Source organism: Miniopterus schreibersii (genome assembly GCF_964146895.1).
Source record: "Miniopterus schreibersii genome assembly, chromosome: 8".
NCBI classification, from domain to species: domain Eukaryota; kingdom Metazoa; phylum Chordata; class Mammalia; order Chiroptera; family Miniopteridae; genus Miniopterus; species Miniopterus schreibersii.
In genome coordinates, this window is record NC_138109.1 from 3,182,819 (window position 1) to 3,195,659 (window position 12,841).

Genomic DNA, 12,841 nt, shown 5'->3' on the forward strand with positions numbered 1-12,841 from the left:
GGGGGCAGCCAGTTGATGTTTCTCTCTCTCTCTCTCTCTCTCTCTCCCTCTCTCTCAAATCAATAAATATTGACTAAAAAATCCCACACTGTCGGGTAACAGCCATAGGATACTGTTCTCTCGCCAGTGCAAACATTGTCCCCTCAGGCTGTGCGGCCTGGTGCTGACCCCGCCCCTGGTCCCAGCCTGAGGTTGTGTGTCTGCGGATCATTTTGCCAGCAGGTGGGGACAGCCTGTCTGGGAATGAACCTGATAGAGAGGGAAGCAAAGCCAAGAGATAGGGCGATGAAGAACCTGAGACTATCATCCGGCTCTGACTCCAGCCTTGTCCAGACCAGGCGTCGTCCTGAACTGTTCTCTGCACAAGCCAGGAAATCCCTTCTTTCCTTAAACCCGTTTTTGTCACTTGTCACTGGCTAATACAGGTATCCCACGTGCCCTGTTCTGGAATCTTTTTTTTCTTTTTTCAGTTGGGACGTTTTTCTAGCAGGAGAGAGCACACCTGAACTCCATTTCTGAGCGATGCACTGGGGAAGGCGAGGCCTAGCCTGAAGGTGGGGGGAGGGTGGGATCGCCAACATTGCAGTGGGGGTGTGTGTGGGGAGGAGGAACCGGCTGGGATTGGAGGCAGATGACTGTGTTTGGGTCTGTCTTAGCTTTACAGAGTTGGGCAGGCCCCTCAGCCTTTCCAGCCTCAGTTTCTCCATCTGTGCAATGGATTAATAGCCTCCTTCTCGAAGAGGCTGTTGGGAAAATACGAGAGAACACACAGAGAGCAAGGCCACCTGTGGGTAAAGCTGTGCAGTAGTATTTATTGTTACAGTGTTACAGTCGCTCAGTTCCGGGAACATGGGCTTTATTCAGGGGCAGCTCGTTTCCTTGGCGGCCCCTCCCCCGCCCCATGTGGGGGGCTCGGGAAGTCCTCGCCAGCCAGCCGCTGGCAATAATGTTCGGTTTGGACGGCGCTGCTTCCCACAGGGTGTTTTCTCCTTGCCACTCCACTGCCAGGAGCCTGTTGGAGCCTTGAAGGGCAGCGTGGAGGTGATGGGGCCCCAGAGACACAGGTTTTGATGGGCGGGGAGAGCTGGGCTTGGGGATGGAGGGGTCTGGGGCCCCGAACACAAGGTTTTGATGGGCGGGGAGAGCTGGGCTTGGGGATGGAGGGGTCCGGAGCCCCTGCAGTGAGCACTGAGGTCTGCTCTTGCCCAGTCACCCCACACTGCCCGCCCCGCCCCGGTCAGTGAGTTCAGGGTTTGGGGGCAATTTTCCAAGGCCCCTCCACGTTGGCTGTGTAAAACCCCTGTCCCTGGACATCATCTGGTCAGGGTCTCATGTGGCCTCTCCCTGTCCCCTGCAGCCTGGGTTCCGCTGGCTGCGATGCTCACAGCAGCCAAGGACAAAGGGTCTCTCAGAGGCGTCTGGGGTCAGAAAACTGAGTCTGCCAAGCAGGTGTCTCCCGAGGGCCCTGGCCTCCAGCCTCCGAGAGGAATGTGGGACACCTCTGCCTACCCTGGCCCTCCCGACCTCTGGCACCAAGTGCCCCTTTGCAAGGGGCCAGCGTCGGCAGGCACGGGGACACCACCTTTTGGAGACATGCACTGTCTTGTTCCCGGGCCCAGGTGCCAGGTTGTCCTTTAAGGACCAAAATCAGCCCTGGCCAGTTTCGCTAAATGGTGAGAGTGTCGGCCTGTGGACTGAAGGGTCCCCTCTGAAAAGCAATGGAAAAAAATATCCTCAGGTGAAGATTAAAAAAAAAAAAAGACCAAACTCAGGCTGTCTGGACAGGACGCGGCAGGTCAGTGCTCTGCAGGTGGCTGCCCTGCCAGCCTTTGTCAACCAGCTACCGGATCTTCCTGCCAAGTCTCTCTGTGCCCCCTCCTTGCCCCTCTGAAGCAGAGGCGATTTAGCGTTTTTCCAGCAGCAGACAAAGCCCACCTGATGTGAGTCTGTGTGGAGTTTATCAGCCAACCTGTTCTCATGCTGAAAAGCCAGCTCCCAGCGCTCACCTGGCTGCCTGGGGTTTGAGCATCAAGCGTCACATCGGGGAAGAGCGAATGTGTGGTCGGGGCATCTTGGGACCAAAAGGTGTGTTTGAGGCTGCCCACGTTGCCCCTGGCCTTCCAGCCTAATGCCATCCCTACCAGTGACCCCCAACTGTCTGCTTGCCCATCCTGTCCCTAGAGGGAGCGAGTCGGGGAACAAGGCGAGTTTCACTTCAGACAAGTCTAAGTCCCCATGCCATCCCCGCTCGCCCTGCAGGAATAACTGCTCTCCTGGAGGCAGGTCCTGGGGTGCCCGGCCACCCAGGCTGGATGATGGCTCAGGCGTGACCTGTGGCACCAACTCGGCTGGACGTCTTGCTCTCCTACCTGGGTCGTGGGCTCTGCAGCCTCAGGCCCGCGTGCGGCTTAATGTCATAGAGATTCCGGGGCGAAGCCAGGGCAGGTACCAGAGCTTCACCCCGCGGGCCCTGGAATCAGGAATGTGTCCCTAGGAGGCCGAACATTCAGACAAAAGGGGGCGTCTACCTGTCACCCACTGGGCATCTGGTCCCGGGGTGAGAGAGGCTGGGCTTGTGGTAGGTTAGAGAGGACGCTGCGCCTGGCACTGCGAGGAATCCTCCGGTTCCTCGGGGCTCGGTTTCTGCGTCTCCAGCCCGGGGAAGCGATTCACGGGGTCGAGGAGCTCTCGGAGGCTGACGAGCTGCGAGTGTGGGAAATTCAAGCCTCTCTCCTGGGCTCTGGGTGCAGGTGGCTCCCGTAGGAGCGGAGCGCCGCCTGCTGTCTTCCCGGCGTCATTGCTCAGCCCGCGGCCCCGGCCCGCGAGCCCCGTGGCCCCGGTGGCTGGAGTTGGCCTTGTTCCCCACGGGGCGCTCTCCGCTTGGTCAGGCCCTGCCAGGGCTCCGAGAACGGAAACATTCAGAAACATTCATCTCTGATCCTTTTATACATTGTTTCCAACGCACAGAGCGAGGGCGGAGCAGGCCCGTGGCTCCGTGTTGTAACTGGAAGTTGACAGGCTCTCCCACCGACGTCCCACCTGTCCCCTGAGCGGTTACAAAGTGTGTTACAGGCATTAGCAAGTGTTAATCCTCACAGCATCCCTGGGAGGGGGCCAGGAGTATTGCGGACGAAGGTGCCAGGCACAGAGAGGTGAGGCCACCGGGGAGGAGCCACACAGCAAACAGCGGCAGCGGGGGGCAGCAGGCCGCGGCTCTCCCCGCCACCTCGACGGCTCGGCTCTGTGACAGTCATCCCAGGACACGGGATGAGCCACCCCCGCGTCAGGCGCTAGAGACATCACGGTGAAGGTTTGCTGCGTTAACGATAAGCATTTCTCTGCCCCGGTCTCAGGCCCGCGGCCACATTTGGTGCAGTTGTCACGGACCCGGCTCCATCATCTCTGATCCTGCCGTCACCGGGCCCTTCGCCCCGACGCCAGGGTGTCTGCGTGTCCTGGGGCGGTCGCCGCTGAGCCCACCCTGCATGGCTCACTCATTCACCTGCCCCCGCCCTGTGGAGCTGCTCCTGCGAGAACGAGCCAATAGCTCTCGGACGTGTCCACCCCGCGTGACACGGGGCTCCCGGGGAAGGGGGAAAACCCCCCATTTTCTCTCTCCTGGGGGAGACGCGGCGACCCAAAGGGGAACCCGAGTTCTCAGTCATGGGCCGACCGCGGTCACGGCTGGGCTCTGCGTGTCGGCCTGGGGTCCCACCTGCTCCTCCTGGATGTGGCATCACGGGCATCTTTCCACCTTGGCAGCCAGTTCAAGGCCCCAGGACAACGGCTGACAGTCACGCTGAGGTGGAGCCTGGATTATGGAGGGGCCGGGCACGGTGACAGGTCCTCGGGGCCAGCCCCCTGCCCCTGAGCAGGAAGGCCACGGGAGTTTCCCGGGACCCACGGCGCATCCTCAGCCTGCGGTCACGATGCACAGTGGCAGCGATGCCAGCTGGCTGGTCGTCTTCCAGGTGAGGCCCCGTGCTGGGTCTGGGGAGCTTCGATCCCTCACACGTTGGTGACCTCCAGGCCGCCGTAGCCTTCCAGGCGGCACTGCTCGGGCCTGCCCTGGAGGTCGTCATCCCCGCAGTCTTCGTTCCGAAGGGAGCCGTAGTCGTCGTGGGAATCGGGGTCCCTGCTGCCGAAGCTCCTTCCTATCTTCCCCAGGGGCAGCTGAGAAGAGAGGGGCGAGGCCAAAGGACGGGCGGAAACAAAGGAATTGAACTTTCGGGTCTGGGAAATGGGAGGGCTCCGGTTCTAACTGCTGTGTGACCTGGGGTAACTTGCCTACCCTCTCTGTGCTTTCCCCATTAGTAATAATACTCCACTGCTCAGGGAGACTGAGAGGCTTTTGTGAGTGAACGTTAGGAGAGAGCCACGTTCCCAACTGGAAGGAGCCATGCACCCGTGAGGACAGATACAGTCTCGGGTTATCCGCACATCTCCCGTCTCCCGCCTCGGTCAGAGGACAGCTGAGGGCAGGTGTAGCGGAGGAGACTGGGCACGCACGTGAGGCCTGACCGCACCCCCGCGTCCAGGGGCAATGGGTCTCAGGCTCACAAACCGGGGCTCCGATCCTGCTCTGCCTCTTCCCAGCTGTGTGACCTCAGACCAGGCGCTAGCCCTCTCTGAGCCTGTGTCCTCAGCTACACAATGGGAATAATAATTCCTATTTTTTTCATCATTTCCCCCCTAAAGGGAGCACTTTAGGCATTTTTCCCCTTCATCACATTCCAGCCGTGAAACTACACCACAGGTGTACGGTGCTAGTTCCGTAAAAGGAGCGAGGTTTCTTCCACCTTCTCCAAGCAACTCTCGCCCCTTTGGGGTGTCACCCTTAAGGAGAACAGCCTAGGAGGAAGGGGGCAACCTGTTCACGCTTCTGCCCCGGCTTAGGCCGGTGCCTGGAACACTGACAGCGCTCAGGTGTTTGCTGGGCGACTGGAAGAGTTTGGGGATCGCCCCTTCTGCCACCTGTGTGAGTTTGGGGGTCGCCCCTTCTGCCACCTGTGTGAGTCTGGGGGTCGCCCCTTCTGCCACCTGTGAGAGTTTGGGGGTCGCCTCTTCTGCCACCTGTGTCTCCAACTTCTGCTGCGGACTCCGCCGTCTGAGCCTGTGATCTGCCCCAAACTACATGTTTTCTTGCACCGGAGGCTCCTCCCCTGCTCCTGGCCAGGCCACGGGAGTTCAGCCTCAGAGTCAGCGGTTCCCAGAGGCCGGGGGGTTGGGGAACCCTCCGGGCACCTTGCATGCAGGGATCCCCCTCACGCCAGGGGCCCTTTGCTCCAGGTGGGTCCCAGAATCTGCATGTCCGTTAAGCCACCGCCCAGGTGACTGAGGCAGGAGGCTGAGACCTGCACTTCGGGCTCCTCTGACCCTTGTAGGGCTTCGGCACCACGCAGGTCCCCCCGAAGGCGACCTCTCCTAGCTGCACCTGTGACCGGGCCCCACCGCCCCCTCCACAGGCCCCCATGCAGGAGCTGGGAAAGGGCCACATGGGCCTAGGTGACAAAAAGGCTCCCCCCCCCCCCCCCCCCGCCCCAGCCGCAGGCCTCGCAGGGGACCGCAGAGGGCGACTCACCCGGCCGGCCTTGTACTTGACGCCGCTGCTGTTTTCCTCCTTCCCAGCCCGGGTGACGCTGGGGGCCCTCCCGGGGGGCGTCCCCAGCCGCTCAGCCTCCCGGATGCCCGTGGAGCTGGGGAGAGACCCGTGTCAATGAGGGGGGTCCAGTCAGCTCCTGCCTCCCAGGGACGCTCTGTAACAGCCCCTCTCATAAGGCCCTGCCGTGAGCCCGGGGGATGGAACTAGCAGTTCGGGGAGGGGGGGGCGTCTGTGTGTCTGTGTCAGGTGCACTGCGCACCATCTGCCTCCCTGAATTCTTGTAACAGCCCGGGGGGGGGGGCACGTCTACTGGGGGCAGAGCCAAGTGCTCGACAGCCCCCTCGAGGCTCCCTGGCACCGTGGGAGGTCGCTGGGTCCTTGCTGTGGGTGCCAGCCCTTCCACCGACTCCTGTCCAGTCTTGAGCAAGTCATGGCACCTCTGTGAAGCCTCAGTGTTCTTATCCATAAAATGGGGCCGTGATCCCTTTTCACTGGCTTCCCTCATGGGGACAAGGGTCCAATGGAATAAGGGATGTGACATCGCTTTGTTGGTAACGGTAGGAAATCAGCGCGGGGGGTTGCTGTTCCCGCCATCGCCGTGGCCCCCCGGCCTGGGCTGGCCCCGCTCCCCATTCTGCACGGAGCAAGTGCTCGGTAAGCGGCCGTCTAACCTACCGCAGGTGTTTGGGGGGAGCATCCGCTGGGAGGAGCCGAGCTGCCCGGTCCAGGGTTTTTTCTCTGGCCCCTTTTCAGATGAGGAGACTAGGGGGCCAGGGGGGCTGACACGGTCTGCGCTCCTGGACCATAAACACCCTCCGATGCCCATCCCGTTCTCCAAGCCTCTGTCCCCGGGCATCCCGCCTCCTAGGCCGGGCCGACCATCCGGCTCAGACCCGCGCTCCCGCTCCTTCGGCTCCTCTCCCCTTTCTGAAGGCCCGGGGACGGGAGTTCATCGCACCCGTCAGTCCGCCTCTTTCTAGTCTGCGACATTCGGGCTAGAGCCCTCACTTCCCTGAGCCTCGGTTTCCTGACCTGTGACAGGACACCGGCCGCCTTGTTGCGAGAGACCCGTGGGACCCAGCGCGCGGGGCGGGGGCATGGGGACCTGCGTCCAGGCCCACACTCACCCCGCCGGGTGGAACACGGCGCTCATCTCCTCCGCCAGGTGCCTCCGAAGGATGTGCTTCCCGCTGGGGATGCCCAGGGCGGCGGCCATGGCCTCGGCGTTGAACGTGGGTTCCAGCACCAGCACGGCGCCATGGACCCCGCTGTTGGTCAGGTTGTCGGCGTACTCCTGTGGGCAGAGCACGAGGCCGGTCAGTCGGAGGGCGCCCCCTGCTGGCTGAGAGGGGGCCCTGTTGACCTGAGGGCGCCGCCCTGCTGGCTGAGAGGGGGCCCTGTTGACCTGAGGGCGCCGCCCTGCTGGCTGAGAGGGGGCCCTGTTGACCTGAGGGCGCCCCCTGCTGGCTGAGAGGGGTGCCCTGTTGACCTGAGGGCGCCGCCCTGCTGGCTGAGAGGGGTGCCCTGTTGACCTGAGGGTGCCGCCCTGCTGGCCTGAGGGTCCTCCAGCTCCAAGTGGGATACGCTCCCAGCAGCAAGGGCTTGACCCCTTGGAGACCAGTCAGTTTCATACTGAGGGGAACCCCGCCTTCATTCTTTTAGGGCTATGAGGGCAGTGACCAAGGCCATCTTGCCACTGACCTCTCCCAGACCTTGACAGGCAGCCCACAAGCACTTGAGTGAGAAATGGATCTGGATTCCACCCCACGCTTGCTCTAGAGAGTGAGGATGGCTCGGCAGCCCCCACTCCCACTGCGAGGAAAGCATTAGTACTGGGGTCCTGTAGTGGGGGAGGGAAAAGTGGTTCCCTGTCTTGAGTGACAGGGGGCAGGTTAGTCTTGTCAGACTGGGTGGCGATGCCCCAGCTCACAAAAAGATGGGTATTGATTGGCACACAAAGGTGCATGGTATTTGCTCTGCCTAAGAGTCACCTCCACACCCGCCATCACCCCTCACCTTCAGGTCAATGTCTCGCACCCACTTGAGCACCCGCTGGTTGGTCCAGACCACAGGGTCTGTGTTCTGTGTCTCGCAGCGGGCCCGGCGCTCCTGGAGGGCCTGGTGGGGAGGGAGACAGTGGGTTAGTTTGGGGGACAAGGGAGCACGCTGAGGTCATATGGGGAGAGAGGGTCCACAGTGCTCACAGGGACCTCAGCCTGTATGAGTTCTCAGGGGATGAGGGTTCACTCTTCCCCTTGAATTGAGCACAGGGCCCATGCTACAAGCAGTTGTTGGAAGGAGGGATGGAGAGAAGAAGAGACGGATGCATACAAGGATGGATGATGGATGATGGATGGATGGATGGATGGATGATGGATGATGGATGATGGATGGATGGATGGATGGTGGATGGATGGATGATGGATGATGGATGATGGATGATGGATGGATGGTGGATGGATGGATGATGGATGATGGATGGATGGATGGTGGATGGATGGATGATGGATGATGGATGGATGGATGATGGATGATGGATGGGTGGATGGATGATGGATGGGTGGATGGATGATAGATGGATGGATGATGGATGGATAGATGATGGGTGGATGGATGATGGATGGATAGATGATGGATGATAGATGGATGGATGGATGGATGGATGATGGATGATGGATGGATGATGGATGGATGATGGATGGATGATGGATGGATGGATGGATGATGGATGATGGATGGATGGATGATGGATGGATGATGGATGGATGGATGATGGATGATGGATGGATGATGGATGGATGATGGATGGATAGATGATGGATGATAGATGGATGGATGGATGGATGGATGATGGATGGATGATGGATGGATGATGGATGGTGGATGGATGGTGGATGGATGGATGGATGGATGGATGCACAGGAAGATGGTTGGATGGATACCAGAGGGGAAAGCAGGGCTGTGGAAAGTGCTTGCACCCCACATACTGGTTCTCACCTCCCTGCTGAAGTTCACTTGGTACAGCAGCTCGATCCCCAGCAGGATGCTGACCTGGTGGAACTTCTTGGACACATTCAGGTGCTTCTCCAGGTCCCGCTTCATCAGGGAGTTCAGCATCCGCCCGTCGACCAGGTGGTTTTGGAAGGCCTGGGAGTACTGGGACAGGCCAATGTCATTCAGCCAGGCCTTGGCCACCCAATGATGGTCCAGGTCGGCGGCTTTGGACAGGCTGGTGAGGAGAGACATAGCCAGAGAGATGAGTGGGTGGGAGGGAAATGGCAGAAGAAAGAGAGGGCCAGGCAGAAATGAGGCAGAGATGAGCAGAGATGAAGAGAGAGGGTGGTAACAAGGGGGGGGGGGAGGCAGAGAACCAAGACAATCACAGAGATAGACGGGAACAGGGGTGGAATGGAGAGATAGGAAGAGACAGAGCAGAGGTGGAGCGAGAGGGAGATGAAGGCAAGAGGGGGAGAAGGGGGGCGCCCCAAAGAACAAAAAAGGATCAATAGAGAGAGGGGATAAGAAAAGAGAAAAGACCACTTTCGGACACTCTGACAGTGAAAAGGGACAGTGACAGAGCAGCAGGGACAGCGTAGCAGCAAGCAGCGCCCCCGCACTGCCCGGAGGCCCACGAAGTTTCCCCCAGGCCCGTCTCCTGGGATGACACCAGCGTCACACAGTGGCAATCTTGGCATCCGAATTAAAATCTACACTTTGTCTATTCCAAGTCCTCCCTCCTCACTGCCATCCCTCAGATTCCTTTATCTCCCACACAGAACTTGTCCCAATGCCACGCACATAGTAGGTGCACCAAGAAGACCTCTCAGGTGCTCGAAGGCTGGACACGCCTGGGGGAGGGGAGGCCCTCCGGCTGTCGTTCCCCTGCTCGCCACACGGTGGCAGCCTCGCAGGAGCAAGGTCAGCATCCCCCACCTGCTGGGCTTTGAGATGCCCCCAGAGGAGCGGCCAGGTAGGGGAGCAGGGTGTCTAAGTGGGAGCCGGGGGGTGGGGGGTGGGGCACCACGAGTCAGTCATGATGTGAAAGTGAGAGAGCAAAACGTTCGACCCACAGAGCCGCCGCCAGGCCTGGGAGCAGGGCCAGCATCCTTCCCTTCCCCCCAGGCGGAGGGACAGACACCCCCTTTCTCCTCCAAGCTCGGGCCCGTGGAGCCTGTGCGAGCCTGTCCCTGTTCACCCATCTCTGGGGGCCACCATCCCATGCTCCCAAGCTGGAGGCCTGGGTTGGATTTTTAACTCCACCTGACTCTCCTCTGTTCCCTCTGGGCCCATCTTCTCTTCCCCGGACTTAGGCCTCTGACCCCTTCCCTGCCTCTGTGCCCTCTCCAGTCCCTCCCCGGGGGGGACAGAGCTGGCAGATCACACCCCGCTCCTGCTGTTGGCCCTGGCTGGTCCTTCCTTCCAAGGACACCTACCGAGCAGCTACTGAGCACGTGCTTGGGGCAGATGCTGCCATATGAGCCCAGCTTCCCTCGTGACCCCGTCCCCTTCCCCACCCTCCACTCTCCATCTCTGGGTGACACCTGTTCCCAGAGCTCTGGGTTGTATCTGCGAGTGAGAAGTCCTCATTCCACGTCTCCCCACTCCTCTGGGTCCCGGAGGCTGACTCCCCTCCCGAGGTCTCCTGGCTGTCGCAGGCGTCTCACATCTAACAGGCTCCAAACGAGCAGCGCGCCCCTGGCCCAGCTCTTCCCCACCCGCCGCCGCCTCCAGCTCCCTGTCCCCACTTGCCCGGCCTCTGCCCTCTCCCCCCGTCCAGCTATCAATCCGTGTGGTCGGTGTGTCTGTCCCCTCCGCTCCTCTCCTGGGTTGAAGCCACAAGCAGCTGCGCCGGGGGGGGGGGGGGGGGGGGGGGGGGGGGTTCTGCACCTGCCCCTGCTGCCCCGCCCACCTTGTCCCTTCTAATGCGCCTTCCCCACGGCTGCCAGCTGCACGTTTAAAACATCAGTTAGGGGACGTCACCCCTCCGCTTAAGTCCTCCGGTGGAGGAACCTCACATGCGCGTGACGAAGCGAAACCTTAGAAGCCAGCCCGAAACGGCTTCCTAGTGCGCGGTTCCAGATACATGCCGTTCTGGAAAAGGGAAGACTAGGGACACAGTGAGAGGATCAGCGGTCGCCGGGGTGGGGAGGGGGCGAACAGAGGGTTTCTAAGGCGGTGAAACTGCTCTGACGCCGTGATGATGGACGTGGGCCCTTATGTGCATCCAAACCCACAGACCGCACCGTGCCCAGGGCGAACCCTAACGTACACTGTGCACTTGGGGAGATGCTGTGCCCACTGTCACAGGTTTAAGTGGAACACAGGCTCCGTGGGGTGGGAGAGGTGCTGACGGTGGGGCTGTGCCTGTGGGGGGAGGGTGCTCAAGGGAAATCCCCTTACCTGTCTCCCCATTTTGCTGCGAACTTAACTCCGCTCTGAAAAACAAGTCTTCAGAAACAAAGACTTTTCTTTTTTTCTTTTTTTAAATATATCTTTATTGATTTCAGAGAGAGGAAAGGAGAGGGAGAGAGAGAGATAGAAACATCAACGATGAGAGAGTCACTGATCGAGCCCGCAACCCGGGCATGTGCCCTGACCGGGAATCGAACCCCGATCGCCTGGATCCCAGGTCGACGCTCAACCGCTGAGCCACGCCCGGCCGGGCCAAAGACTTTTCTTAACAAGCAAAATGGAAAGAATTCATCCTGAGAGGCATGAACTCCAAGGAAGGTTGAAGGGATTTCTTTAAGGGGAAAGGAAACGCGTAATAGCCGTGTGGAAATTTGGACTCCACGCAAAAGAACTGAAAAGAGAACTCCTGGACTCAACAACAGAAAGATACCCCGATTCAGAAATGGGCAAGCGACTGTCACAGACATTCCGCTGAAGAAGGTGTGATATGCGTGTCCAAGAAGCTCGTGGTGAGACGCTCAAGGGCACCAATCCTCAGGGAAACGCAAACCAGAACTACAGGGAAATGCCGCCTCGCCCCGTCAGGACGGTTTCTATCAAAACCCCCGCCAGACACGCGTTGTGGGGACAGTGGAGGCTTTGCACCCCTTGTGCACTGGGGGTGGGTGGGGAGGTAAAACGGTGCCACCGTGGCAGAAACCAGGGCGGTGGTTCCTCAAAAAATTAAAATTAGAACCATCATATGGTCCAGCAACTCCGCTTCTGGGCACAGACCCAAAGGAATGGGAAGCGGGGCCTTGCAGAGGGTTTTGGACAGCCGCGATCATAGCAGCACCAGTCACACAGCCAGCAGGTGGGAGCCACCCGGGTGCCCGCCGACAGAGGAACGGACTCGCCAACTGGTGAACACACATAATGGAATATTATTCAGCCTTTAAAAAAAAGAAATTCTGCAAGACGAGGCCATGGATCCTGAGGACAATGTAGGATGGAGCGTCTTATTTACATGTGAAAACAGTAGCACAAAGTTGGCAGGAGAAGTCATTTTATACCGTAGACAAAGTTGCGTAAGTTGTAGACAGCGGTTAGCTAAGTGTGTGTATCGTAACCCCGACGGCAGCGATAGAAACGGGAACAAAGAAGGTGCAGCTCAGAAGCCAGAAGTGGGAGCATTTCACCCAATAAAAAGAGGGAGGAAAGAACAAAAGGTAGATTGAAATAAAACAAACCGGGAAAACGCTACGGGGAATTTCCTTTGCAGGAATAAAGCCGGAAGTCCTTGGAGGGGCCCAGGAGGTCTGCCCTCCCCTCCGGCACCAGGCCAAGGCCCGGGGCAAATTCCCAGCTGCACTGAGCTCTTTGCCCTGGGCTGTGGGGCGCCCGCTCCCGCCTCCCCACCCCGGGCTCACTCCTGGGCCCCCAGGTCTCAATTCTCCTTGCAGGGAGAGTTTGCTCGGGCTGTGCTGTCTAAAGTCGCTCCCCCAGGCCCCAGCCCCAGCCCCAGCCCGGGCCCTCTGCCTCTAAGTATTTCCTTTGAAGCGCTGGCCACCCATGGAACTTGAGAGGTAACTGATCTGAGCACAGGGATTGTTCGCTGCTGGCCAGCCGGGCTGGGCCGAAGAGCAGCACTTCATTCAAAGGGGGGGCTCCTGGCTCCCCTCTCCTCCTCCCCCTCACCGCCCAGACCACTGAGCCTGCCCCCAGGGGCCAGGGCCTCCGGGTCTCCAGCCCACCCCACCCTCCCCACCTGCCCGACTCCTACAGGTCTCTGCTGAGATTCCTCTCTCTCCGAAACCTTCCGGGCCCCTGAGATGCCGGGTCAGGACC

The 12,841-nt window shown here is 59.9% G+C and overlaps 1 protein-coding gene across 4 annotated transcripts in view; it reads right to left on the reverse strand.

Moving 5' to 3' along the window:
* Positions 1–1,161: 1,161 nt before the first annotated feature.
* The window catches only part of KAZN (kazrin, periplakin interacting protein), a 266,984-nt gene continuing 255,304 nt past the window's right edge, over positions 1,162–12,841 (reverse strand). For 3 of the 4 annotated variants that reach the window (XM_081146244.1, XM_081146242.1, XM_081146245.1), the window contains exons 12-16: positions 8,600–8,831; positions 7,619–7,720; positions 6,730–6,896; positions 5,582–5,696; positions 1,164–4,173 (exon numbers count right to left, since the gene is read on the reverse strand). In XM_081146244.1, the coding sequence (XP_081002370.1) occupies positions 4,009–4,173; positions 5,582–5,696; positions 6,730–6,896; positions 7,619–7,720; positions 8,600–8,831 (781 nt within the window). In that variant the 3' untranslated portion in view covers positions 1,164–4,008. Of the gene's footprint in view, positions 4,174–5,581; positions 5,697–6,729; positions 6,897–7,618; positions 7,721–8,599; positions 8,832–12,841 lie in introns of all 4 variants that reach the window. The other variant, XM_081146243.1, reaches the window with a different exon arrangement.